Source organism: Rhinoraja longicauda, chromosome 2 (genome assembly GCF_053455715.1).
Source record: "Rhinoraja longicauda isolate Sanriku21f chromosome 2, sRhiLon1.1, whole genome shotgun sequence".
Classification (NCBI taxonomy): Eukaryota; Metazoa; Chordata; class Chondrichthyes; order Rajiformes; family Arhynchobatidae; genus Rhinoraja; species Rhinoraja longicauda.
The window spans coordinates 680,608-693,038 of NC_135954.1; the positions used below are offsets into that span (position 1 = coordinate 680,608).

General features: G+C 48.1%; 1 protein-coding gene across 3 annotated transcripts in view; it reads right to left on the reverse strand.

The window, feature by feature from the left end:
* Positions 1–12,431, reverse strand: part of ulk4 (unc-51 like kinase 4) — a 434,415-nt gene that overhangs the window by 317,029 nt on the left and 104,955 nt on the right. For all 3 annotated transcript variants that reach the window (XM_078413782.1, XM_078413790.1, XM_078413774.1), the window contains 2 exons: positions 10,543–10,589; positions 4,404–4,482 (listed from right to left, as the gene is read on the reverse strand). In XM_078413782.1, coding sequence (XP_078269908.1) covers positions 4,404–4,482; positions 10,543–10,589 — 126 coding nt within the window. The remainder of the gene's footprint in view (positions 1–4,403; positions 4,483–10,542; positions 10,590–12,431) is intronic.

Below are 12,431 nucleotides of genomic sequence, written 5' to 3' on the forward strand. Positions count from 1 at the left end.
AGCCTTCCCAATGAAGGGAAGCATGCCAAACACCACCTTCACCACCCTGCCCACCTGATTTGCCATTTTAAGGGAACCATGTGTAGGAAAATAAACTGCAGATGCTGGTTTAAATCAAAGGAAGACACAAAGTGCTGGAGTAACTCAGCGTGTCAGGCAGTATCTCAGGAGAGAAGGAATGGGTGACGTTTCGGGTCGAGACCCTTCTTCAGACACCATGCACCTGTACTCCCAGAACCTGTACTCTCTGTTCTGCAACACTGTCCAGGGCTCTACCATTCACTGTGCAAGCCCTGTCCTGCTAAATTTAAACCGACACACTACCTTTGTCCAAGCAGGCAATGAAGAAAGCTAATGGCATGTTGGCCTTTATGACAAGAGGAGTTGAGTATAGAAACAAAGAGGTCCTTCTGCAGTTGTACAGGGCCCTAGTGAGACCGCACCTGGACTACTGTGTGCAGTTTTGGCCTTCAAATTTGAGGAAGGACATTCTTGCTATTGAGGGCGTGCAGCATAGGTTCACTAGGTTAATTCCCCGAATGGCGGGACTATCGTATGTTGAAAGACTGGAGCGGCTAGGCTTGAATACGCTGGAAGTTAGAAGGATGAGAGGAGATCTTATTGAAACATGTAAGATTATTAAGGGATTGTACACGTTAGAGGCAGGAAACATGTTCCCAATGTTGAGGGAGTCCAGAACCAGGGGCCACAGTTTAAGAATAAGGGGTAGGCCATTTGGCACGGAGATGAGGAAAAACTTTTTCAGTTAGAGTGTTGTAAATCTGTGGAATTCTCTGCCTCAGAAGGCAGTGGAGGGCAATTCTTTAGATGCTTTCAAGAGAGAGTTAGATAGAGCTCTTAAAGATAGCGGAGTCAGGGGGTATGGGGAGAAGGCAGGAACGGGGTACTGATTGTGAATGATCAGCCATGATCACATTGAATGGTGGTGGCTCAAAGGGCCGAATGGCCTCCTCCTGCACCTATTGTCTATTGTCTAGTGTCTCTTTGTTTTCCAGTCCCCCACTCCCATATCTTTACTATGAATGTTCAGTCACTCCACACCTCCATCCCCCACCTGGAAGATCTTAAAGCCCTCTGTTTCTTCCTTGACAGCAGAACCAGCCAATTTTCCTCTACCAACACTCTCCTCCGCCTGCACGCCTCGTAATAACTTAGCATCATAGAGTGATACAGTGTGGAAACAGGCCCTTCGGCCCAACTTGCCCACACCGGCCAACAATGTCCCAGCTACACTAAAGATAGACACAAAAAGCTAAAGTAACTCAGCGGGTCAGGCAGCATCTTTGGAGCGAAGGAATGGGTGATGTTTCGGGTTGAGACCCTTCTTCAGACTGGTTAGGGATAAGGGAAATGAGAGATATAGACGGTGATGTGGAGAGATAAAGAACAATGAATGAAAGATATGCAAAAAAGTAACGATGATAAATGAAACAGGCCATTGTAAGCTGTTTGTAGGGTGAAAATGAGAAGCAAATGCGATTTGGGTGGGGGAGGGATAGAGGGAGAGGGAATGCCGGGGCTACCTGAAGTGAGAGAGATCAATGCTCATACCACTGGGCTGTAAGCTGCCCAAGCGAAATATGAGATGCTTTTCCTCCAATTTGTGTTTAGCATCACTCGGACAATGGAGGAGACCGAGGACAGAAAGGTTTGTGTGGGAATGGGAAGGGGAATTAAAGTGTCCAGCAACCTGGAGATCAGGTTGGTTCACGCGGGCTGACCGAAGGTGTTCCGCGAAACGATCGCCCAGTCTGCGTTTGGTCTCGCGGATGTATAAGAGTCCACATCTTGAACAACGGATACAGTAGATGAGGTTGGAGGAGGTGCAAGTGAACCTATGCCTAACCTGAAAGGACTGTCGGGATCTCTGGACAGAGTCGAGGGAGGCGGTATAGCAACAGGTGTTGCATCTTCTGTGGTTGCAGGAGAAGGTACCTGGGGACGAGGTGGTTTAGGTGGGAAGGGATGAGTTAACCAGGGAGTTGTGGAGCGAACGGTCTCTGAGAAAGGCGGACATTTTGAAGGATTATGTGTTGTATGCGACGGCTGATGGGGTGGAAGGTGAGGACTAGAGGGAGGGGGAGCAGGGGAGGACCTGCGGGGTACCAAGGAGACACGAGTGAGGGCCTCATCTATGATGGGAGAGGGGAACCCCATTCCCTAAAGAATGAGGACATCTTGGATGTTCTAGTATGGAAAACCTCATCTTGAGCACAGATGCGGCGTAGACGGAGGAATTGGGAGTATGGGATAGAGTCTTTGCAGGAAGCAGTGGGAAGAAGTGTAGTCGAGATAGTTGTGGGAGTCAGTCAATGGTCTATTTCTTGTGTAGGAAACTACAGATTAAACTACAGATGCTGGTTTAAATTGAAGGTACACACAAAATGCTGGAGTAACTCAGCGGGTCAGGCAGCATCTCTGGAGAGAAAGAATGGGTGATGTTTTGGGTCGAGAAGAAGGGTTTCGACATGAAACGTCACCCATTCAATAGATACTGCCTGACCGGCTGAGTTACATTTTGTGTCTATTTCTTATGATGGAGTCTGAGATCAAGAAAGGGGAGGGAGGTGTCGGAGATGGTCAAAGTAAATTTAAGTGCAAGATGAAAGTCCATGAGTTCTGCATGGGTGCAGGAGGTAGCACCGATGCAGTCATCAATGTAACGGAGATAGAGTTTGTGGATAGGGCCAGTGTACGCTTGGAACAGGGATTGTTCACTAGCTACACTAGTCCCAGTTGCCTGCGATCTATTCCTCTCATGATTTTGTACACCTCTATCAGATCTCCCCTCATCCTCTTGCGCTCCATGGAATAGAGCCCCAGCCTACTCAACCTCTTCCTACAGCTCACACCCTCTAGTCCTGGCATCATGCAGCATGGAAACAGGCCCTTCGACCCAACTTGCCCATTCCATTCAAGATGCCCCATGTATACTAATACCACCTGCATGCATTTGGCCCCTATCCCTCTAAATCTTTCCTATCCATGTACCTGTCCAAATGTCTTTTAGAAACATTCAACACAGACATTGTGGGCCGAAGGGCCATTCCTGTGCTGTACAGTTCCATGTCAATGCCACAATTTTATGTGACAATAATGACCCTAAAATTGCCACATTTGGTGTTCACAAAGTGAACTCATCTACACTGGAGACACCAAATAATGAACGTGTGATGGCTTTGTGGAACACCTGTGTTTATTCAGTCGCTGCCATGTTAATGCAGCATCCCACTGCATGTGGCTCCTGCACTGTTACACGGCCCAATGCAACCTCAGGGAACAACTCATCTTCCATCTTAACATCAAATTGTGTGACCTTGGATAAAGTGCTCTTTCTTCTTGTCTAAATCAGAACCATTTCCACCTGCCATCCTCTGACTTTTCTGCAGCCTGGCCTGCTGAATATATCGCACTGTGCCGGGATGACAAAGCCACAGTGCCTGAACCCATCAGTCAGGCAGGAATTCCACTTTCACCCACATTTTGCTGCAATGCAGATGTTGTGCTTTGCTCTACCCGCTGCACTTGAGCTTGACACGATTGCATTGATGCACAGTATTATCTGATCTGTTTGGAAGCTTTTCACTGGATCTTGGGGCAGGTGACAATAATAAACCTAAACCTAAATGATTTTTCTCTCTCAGGTCAGATGAAGGGTTCTTTATCTGAAACTTTAACTGCTTGGTTTTTCCAGCATTTCCTTCTTCTCCTGCTCATGTTGCTGGGCAGGTTTCTCCATTAACTCATACCAAGGTTGAATGTGCTGTTGATTGTTCCCACTCAGCCATTTTGACTCATCCTATCACGGATTTTCCCCTCTTGTCCCCACTCCCCTCTTACAGAAACTATTTGCTCCTCTCCCGTTCCCATGTTGCAGACCCAAAATGTTGACTGTTTTCACTTTGCACAGATGCTGCCTGATTTGCGGAGTTTTTCAATCATTTTCTGTTTTAGAATCTGATCCATATAAATACCTGATAGGATCCAATATATGGAAATCATGCCACACTAACATAAAGCTGTTTGCTGCAGCACCATCCTTAGGGCGGCAGAGTGGTGATGCTGGCAGAGCCGTTGCCTCACAGCGCCAGAGATGCAGGTTTAATCCTGACCTTGGGAGTGTATGTGTGGAGTTTGCATGTTCTCACTATGACGATGTGGGTTTCCCCCGGTTTACTTCCATATTCCAAAGACGTGCGAGTTTGTAGATTAATTGGCCTGAATAAATTGCCTTTAGTGTGCAGGGAGTTTATGAAACGTCGGATAACATAGAACCAGTGCGAATAAGCGATCAATGGTCAGCGTGGACTTGGTAGGCCGAAGGGCCTGTTTCCTTGCTGTATCCCTAAACTAAACATTTAAGATTTATTAAAAGATCTTACTTCAGTTATTGGGACATCATCCTTCAATTGAGTGGTGTGGCAGGCCAGCAAGCCGATCAGACGAACCATTTTAGCACGACTGAAAGCGAGAGGACACATGTTAGTTATTGCAGACCCATGTGGAGTGATTCCAGCAGTATCCTAGTGTATATAATCACACTGACCATTATCCCTCAGTCAACATTAGCAAAACAATCTTTTCACATTGTGTAGGATGGATAATTGTAAATGCTGGTTTACAGTGAAGATGGACACAAAATGCTGGAGTAACTCAGCGGGTCAGGCAACATCTCTGGATGGAAGGAATGGGTGACCCTTCTTCAGACATTGATGGGGTGGCACAGTGGCCTCATAACGACAGAGTCCCAGGTTCGATCCTGACCTCGGGTGCTGCCTGTGTGGAGTTTGCACGTTCTCCCTGTGACCTTGTGGGTTTTCTCCGGGTGCTCCGGTTTCCTCCAGACTCCAAAGACGTACAAATTTGTAAGTTTAATGGCCTCTGTAAATTGTCCCAAGTATGTAGAATAGAACTAGTGTACGGGTGATCGCTGGTTGGCATGGACTTGGTGGGCCGAAGGGCCTGTTTCCATTCTGTATCTCCACACTAAACTAAAAGCAGTTACACTGCTGCTTCTTGGACCAGGCTCCCTGGACTTCCCACATCACTTCCTTTGTTGGCAAGTACTTTGTGATGTCTACAAAGAAGCAAGAAGGCGCCGTAGACATACGGCTCTTCCTTTCTTTCTTCCAGTCATGCTGGGGAATAGGAGGAACTGAATAGTTTTGTTTTATTGGAATTATTTTTACAGCTTGCAGCTGTATTGTGCTGACTTTTCTGAACTGATGAATTACAGTACAAATGTGGAAAATAAACAGGGTCAGAGAGCCATACAGCAAGGCCACAGGCCCTTCAGCCCAACTCATACATGCTGACCAAGACCACCCATCTATGCTTGTCCCGTATCCCTCTGAACCTTTCCTATCCATGTACCTGTCAATGTGTCTTCAAATGTTGATATTTTACCTGCCTCAACTACCCCCTCTGGCAGCTTGTGAATACCCACCACCCTTTGAGTGAAAAAGTTGCCCCTTCAGTTCCTGTCAAATCTTTCCCCTCTCACCCTACACTTATGTCCTTTTGTTCTTGATTCCCCTAGTCTGGGTAAAAGACTCTGTACGTTCACCTTATCGATTACCCTCATGATTTTATACTTCTATAAGATCACCTGTCAGCCTCCTACACTCCAAAGAAAAAAGCTGCTGCCTCATGGTGCCAGAGACCTGGGTTCAATCCTGATCTCGGTCATCTCTGTGTAGCCCAGCTTGCCCGATCTATGGCTATACCTTACACTAAACGTTATTCCCTTATCAAGCAAACGTCTGGATTGTAATCATGTATCGTCTTTCTGCTGACTAGTTAGCACGCAACAAAAAGCTTTTCACTGTACCTCGGTACACGTGACAATAAACTAAACTGAAATTAGAGGTCATGCCCACAAGTCCTGGCAACATCTTCATAAATCTTCTCTGCACATTTTCCAGATGGATGACATCCTTCCAATAACAGGGTAACCAAAACTGAACACAGGAGGAGGAGCCAGCGCTGCCGTCGCAGCTGCGGCTTGCCTGCAGTCCGTCTGTCTTTTGTGTTTTTTGTTGTTTTTGTATGAATTGTAGTTTTAATATGGTGTAGTGTTTGTATGTTATGTGGGGGGGGGGGAGGGGGTGGGAGGGAACGGGAACTGTAAAAAAAAATCTCTCCCGAACGGAGACGCGACCTTTGTTTCTGTGTCGTGTCTCCGTTCCCGCTGCGGCCTACCACCGGCCATGCACCTGGGACCACCTGGGGCTCTGGTTCGCAGAGCCCACGGCCCGGACTCACCACCTGCGGCGCTGGCTGCCCTGCGGATGCTGCGGGAGCGGCTGCGACTCGTCTCCGGAGGCTCCGGCGCGGGCCGCGTGGACATCGGAAGCCCGCAGGCCCCTGGGTGGAGGCCGACATCGGGAGCTCCGGCAGAGGCAGCGTGTTCGCCCGCCCCGAATCGCGGGGCTTGGGTCGGCCCGCCGCGGACCTTTCACCGTCCGGCGCGGCCTGGAATAGGCCGTGGACCTTTCACCGTCCGGCGCGGCGCTCCAATGTCGGGAGCCCCGACCGCCCCGACGTGGCAAGTTCAACAGCCTGACCTCGGGAGAAGACGGCAGGGAAGAGAAAAGACATTTTGGCCTTCCAACACAGTGAGAAGGGACTGGAGGAGACTCACTGTGATGGATGTTTCTTTTTGTTTGGTGTTAGTGTATGATTGTATGTGTTATTGCATTTTTATTGATTATTCTTATTGGTCTTAGTGTTTCAACTGCGGGTAATGTTTCATTTCACTACACATTTATGTGTATGTGACAAATAAACGACTATTGATTGACTATTGAATACTTCAAATATGATCTCACCAATGTCTTTTAAGACCGTAACATAACATCCCAACTTCCATTCTCAATATGTCGGAAGGAACTGCTGGTTTAAACCAAAGATAGACACAAAATGTTGGAGTAACTCAGCGGGCAAGCAGCATCTCTTGATAGAAGAAATATACTCATATATTACTTCCAGTTCCTTCCCCATGTAATCAGTCTGAACAAGGGTCCCAACCCGAAAAGTCACTTATCCATTTTCTCCAAAGATGCTGCCTGACCTGCAGAGATACTCCAGCATTTTGGGTCTATCTATACTCAATATCCCAACCGATGAAGGCCAAAGTGACGAAAACCATTTTGACCACCCTACCTACCTGTAACGCCACTTTCAAGTAACTATGCATCTGCACTCCTAGATCCCTCTACTTCACAACACTCCCCAGAGCCCTGCCATTGACTGTGTACATACTGCCCTGGTTTGACTTCCCAAAATGCAACAACTTACACTTATGTACATCAAACTCCATTAAACATTCCTTAGACCACCTGCCCAGTTGATCCAGATACTGCTGTAATCTTTTATAAAGATAGACACAAAATGCTGGAGTAACTCAGAGGGACAGGCAGCATCTCAATAGACAATAGGTGCAGGAGGAGGCCATTCGGCCCTTTGAGCCAGCACCATCATTCAATGTGATCATGGCTGATCATTCTCAATCAGTACCCTATTCCTGCCTTCTTCCCATACCCTCTGACTCCGCTATCCTTAAGAGCTCTATCTAGCTCTCTCTTGAATGCATTCAGAGAATTGGCCTCCACTGCCTTCTGAGGCAGAGAATTCCACAGATTCACAACTCTCTGACTGAAAAAGATTTTCCTCATCTCCGTTATAAATGGCCTACCCCTTATTCTTAAACTGCGGCTTAGTTAGATTCCTTCTCTGGTTAGAAGGAATAGGTGACGTTTCAGGTTGAGACCTTTCTTCAGATGCGACCCTTCTTCTCAAGCCATAATCACATTGAATGGTGGTGCTGGCTCTAAGGGCCGAATGGACTACTCTTGCACCTATTGTCTATTGAAACGTCACCCATTCCTTCACTCCAGAGATGCTGCATGTCCCGCTGAGTTACTCCAGCATTTATGTCTATCTTTGGTGTAAACCAGCATTTATGTCTATCTTTGGTGTAAACCAGCATTTGCAGTTCCATCCTACACATTTCGTAATCTTTGATAACATCCATGGAAAGCCTTTTTGAAGTTAAGGCATGGCCACAAAACCTACTGTTGCAATAGCAATCTTTAAAAACTTCATATCGCAAACGCATTCTCAACAGCTTGCAGTTACTGCCCCCTAGTGGCAAAACTAAATACATCGCTTCCAACACAAGGAGCTACATCAGTCTCATCAGCAAACTGCAGCTACTCATTCCAGTGATCCACAAACGTACAAGTCCACACATTGTTTAGGCCAACAATATTAAGTCATAAGTAATAGGAGCAGAATTAGGTCATTCGGCCCATCAAGTCTACTCCGCCATTCAATCATGGCTGATCCTAACCCCATTCTCCTGCCTTCTCCCCATAACCCCTGACACCCGCACTAATCAACAATCTATCTATCTTCTGCCTTAAAAATATCCGTTGACTTGGCCTCCACAGCCTTCTGTGGCAAAGAATTCCTTAGATTCACCACCCTCTGACTAAAGAAATTCCTCCTCATCACCTTCTTAATGGATCGTCCTTTAATGCTGAGGCTGTGCCCTCTGGTCCTAGACTCTCCCACTAGTGGAAACATCCTCTCCACATCGTTTCTATCCAGGCCGCTCACTATTCTGTGTGTTTCAATGAGGTCCCTCCCCCCCCCCCCCCCCCCCCAATCCTTCTAAACTCCAGCGAGTTCAGGTGCCATTGAACGCTCATCATCTGTTCATTCATTCCTGGGATCATTCTTGTAAACCTCCTCTGGACCCTCTCCAGAGCCAGCACATCCTTCCTCAGATATGGGGCCCAAAATTGCTCACCTTATTGATCACCCAATATTAATACAAAACAATACAATACAATATCTTTATTGTCATTGTACAAGTACAACGAGGTTAAGAATGCCTCTGTCCCCCTTCACTAACAGACAGCTCTTGGATAAAAATGTGGTTTTTCACTTTAATTAAGACACAAGGAACTGCCGATGCTGGAATCTTGAGCAAAACTTGAGCAGTGGATTGAAAACAGAACATTTGATTCTCTTGTTCAAGCAGACAGGGCAACAAAAACTATAGACCAGTGATCTTAATATCTGTTGTTAGCAAGGTGCCATAATTATGATCATCAGTGGGATAAATATTAAAATCAAACTCAGTTGTACCATTTTAGGTTCATAAGTCATAGGAGCAGAATGAGGCCATTCGGCCTATCGAGTCTACTCTGCCGTTCAATCATGGCCGATCTATCTTTCCCTCTCGTCCCCGTTATACTGCCTTCTCCCTGTAACCTTATCTCCCGTACTGATAGGGAAGGGAAACCATGTGTAACACTTGTCCATTGCAAACTCTCACCAACAGTAAGGTGTTAATGCCCTGACTGTGCGTTTTGGGTGACTTGCATTGATTGTTTTAAACGAATGGCACGAGGGAGTAGACATTTCCGAGGTTTCATTCTTTGATGAAGTTGGCAGCTCAGCACAGGAGTGACAGCTTACACTGTTTGTGCTCCAGTCTCCAGAGTGAGTGCATTTGATTAATCGAACGCCAAACCAATCTTGGCATCACCATTAGGACCCACTGTTACTAATTCAAAGTCACTCATGCATCACTGCCTGAAACACAAGTTCCATTTTCTGCTTTGCTGCATCTCACCAGCTTCTTCATGTACCAACAGGTTTAGTTTGTACAAATTTGCCTTTACACTGATGTTAAAGTGAGTGTTAAGCATCAAGAGACTAATGAACCCAAAGCCAAGTAAAGTCACAGGTAGATCAGGTGGTGAAGGTGCTTTTTGGTAGGCTGGCCTTTATCAGTTATGAATCGAGTACAGAAGCAGGGATATTACTGTTGGACAAGACATTGGTGAGGCTGCACTTGTAGCATTATGTTCAGTTCTGGTAATTAATCTGGAAAGGATGCAGGGAAGATTTATGAGGATGTTGCCAGGATACAAGGGCCTGAGCTTGAACTAGCTGACGTTTCACAAAGTGCTGGAGTAACTCAGCGGGTCAGGCAGCATCTGTGGAGAACATGGATAGGTGACGTTTCACAGAGTGCTGGAGTAACTCAGCGGGTCAGGCAGCATCTGTGGAGAACATGGATAGGTGACGTTTCACAGAGTGCTGGAATAACTCAGCGGGTCAGGCAGCATCTCTGGAGAACATGGATAGGTGACGTTTCACAGAGTGCTGGAGTAACTCAGCGGGTCAGGCAGCATCTGTGGAGAACATGGATAGGTGACGTTTCACAGAGTGCTGGAGTAACTCAGCGGGTCAGGCAGCATCTCTGGAGAACATGGATAGGCGACTTTTAAGGTCACACTAATTGGCCTTGTGGTTTTAATGATGCAATTAGCTTTGCAAACATGACCTTATGGAGATGTACTTTCATGTGAATGCCACCTGCAGTAAATTAACTATGGAAGTCTGCTGTTGGATTTGCTGTTTAATGAATCATTCCCAGAACTGATAATCAACAGGCAGTGAACAGATGCTACCTAATCTGATGTCGAGGCACACCACACTTACATATCCCAGTTTGGAGCTGTGCGCAGTTGCTGTGTTAACATCAGGAACTAGAGGGAGAAAAATAAAGCACATTTTTAGTGAGTTTCACATCCTCCTGCAGTATTTAAAACTCCAGTATGAACATGAATATTGTAAGTTATTCATTGCCGTCAACAGCACGGTAAAGCAACATGTCTCTAAGAGCAATTTATGAGGCTAAAATGTACCCTTTCTCCCCGAACATAATGTCTAAGTTTATTATGGCCATGTGTGGCCACCGAGGAGCAGTGAAAAGCTTTTGTTGTACAATTGCTCAGTGACACTAGCACGACCTAAGTTCATAAGTTCTAGGAGCAGAATTAGGCCATTTGGCCCCTCAAGTCTACTCCACCATTCAATCATGGCTGATTTATTTTCCTTCTCAACACCATTCTCCTGCCTTCCCCCCAGAACTTTTGACACCCGGACTAATCAAGAATCTATCAATCTCTGCTTTAAAAATATATGCATTGACCTGGCCTCCACGGCACTGTGGCAATGAATTCCCCAGATTCACCAATTTATCACCAGCAAACTAAAATTCAACATTTTCACCAAGTTTGTGCATGATATCCCTGCAACTGCACGGGGAGATAGGGAGTTGGTGGCTGGGCAGCAGGGTATCGGGGTAGCTGGGTAGTTGGGTAGTGGGGTAGCTGGGTAGTGGGGTAGTGGGGTAGCTGGGTAATGGGGTAGCTGGGTAGCTGGGTAGTGGGGTAGCTGGGTAGTGGGGCAGCTGGGTAGTGGGGCAGCTGGGTAGTGGGGTAGTGGGGTAGCTGGGTAGTGGGGTAGCTGGGTAGTGGGGCAGCTGGGTAGCTGGGTAGTGGGGCAGCTGGGTAGCTGGGTAGCTGAGAGTTGGTACCTGGGCAGCTGGGTAGCTGGGTAGTGGGGTAGTGGGGTAGCTGGGTAGTGGGGTAGCTGGGTAGTGGGGCAGCTGGGTAGTGGGGTAGCTGGGTAGCTGGGTAGCGGGGTAGTGGGCTAGTTGGGTAGTGGGGTAGTGAGGTAGTGGGATAGCTGGATAGTGGGGTAATGGGGTAGCGGGGCAGCTGGGTAGTGGGGTAGTGGGGTAGCTGGGTAATGGGGTAGCTGGGTAGTGGGGTAGTGGGGTAGTGGGGTAGCGGGGCAGCTGGGTAGTGGGGTAGTGGGGTAGCTGGGTACTGGGGTAGCTGGGTAGTGGGGTAGCTGGGTAGTGGGGTAGCTGGGTAGTGGGGTAGCTGGGTAGTGGGGTAGCTGGGTAGTGGGGCAGCTGGGTAGCTGGGTAGCAGGGTAGCTGGGTAGTGGGGTAGCTGGGCAGCTGGGTAGTGGGGTAGCTGGGTAGTGGGGTAGCTGGGTGGCGGGGTAGTGGGGTAGCTGGGTAGTGGGGTAGCTGGGTAGTGGGGTAGCTGGGTAGTGGGGTAGCTGGGTAGCTGGGTAGTGGGGTAGTGGGGTAGCTGGGTAGTGGGGTAGCTGGGTAGTGGGGTAGCTGGGTAGTGGGGTAGCTGGGTAGTGGGGTAGCTGGGTAGTGGGGTAGCTGGGTAGTGGGGTAGTGGGGTAGCTGGGTAGTGGGGTAGTGGGGTAGCTGGGTAGTGGGGTAGTGGGGTAGCTGGGTAGTGGGGTAGCTGGGTAGTGGGGTAGCTGGGTAGTGGGGTAGTCGGGTAGCTGGGTAGTGGGGTAGCTGGGTAGTGGGGTAGCTGGGTAGTGGGGTAGCGGGGTAGCTGGGTAGCTGGGTAGTGGGGCAGCTGGGTAGCTGGGTAGCTGGGTAGTGGGGTAGTGGGGTAGCTGGGTAGTGGGGTAGCTGGGTAGTGGAGTAGCTGGGTAGTGGGGTAGCTGGGTAGTGAGGTAGCTGGGTAGTGGGGTAGCTGGGTAGTGGGGTAGCTGGGTAGTGGGGTAGC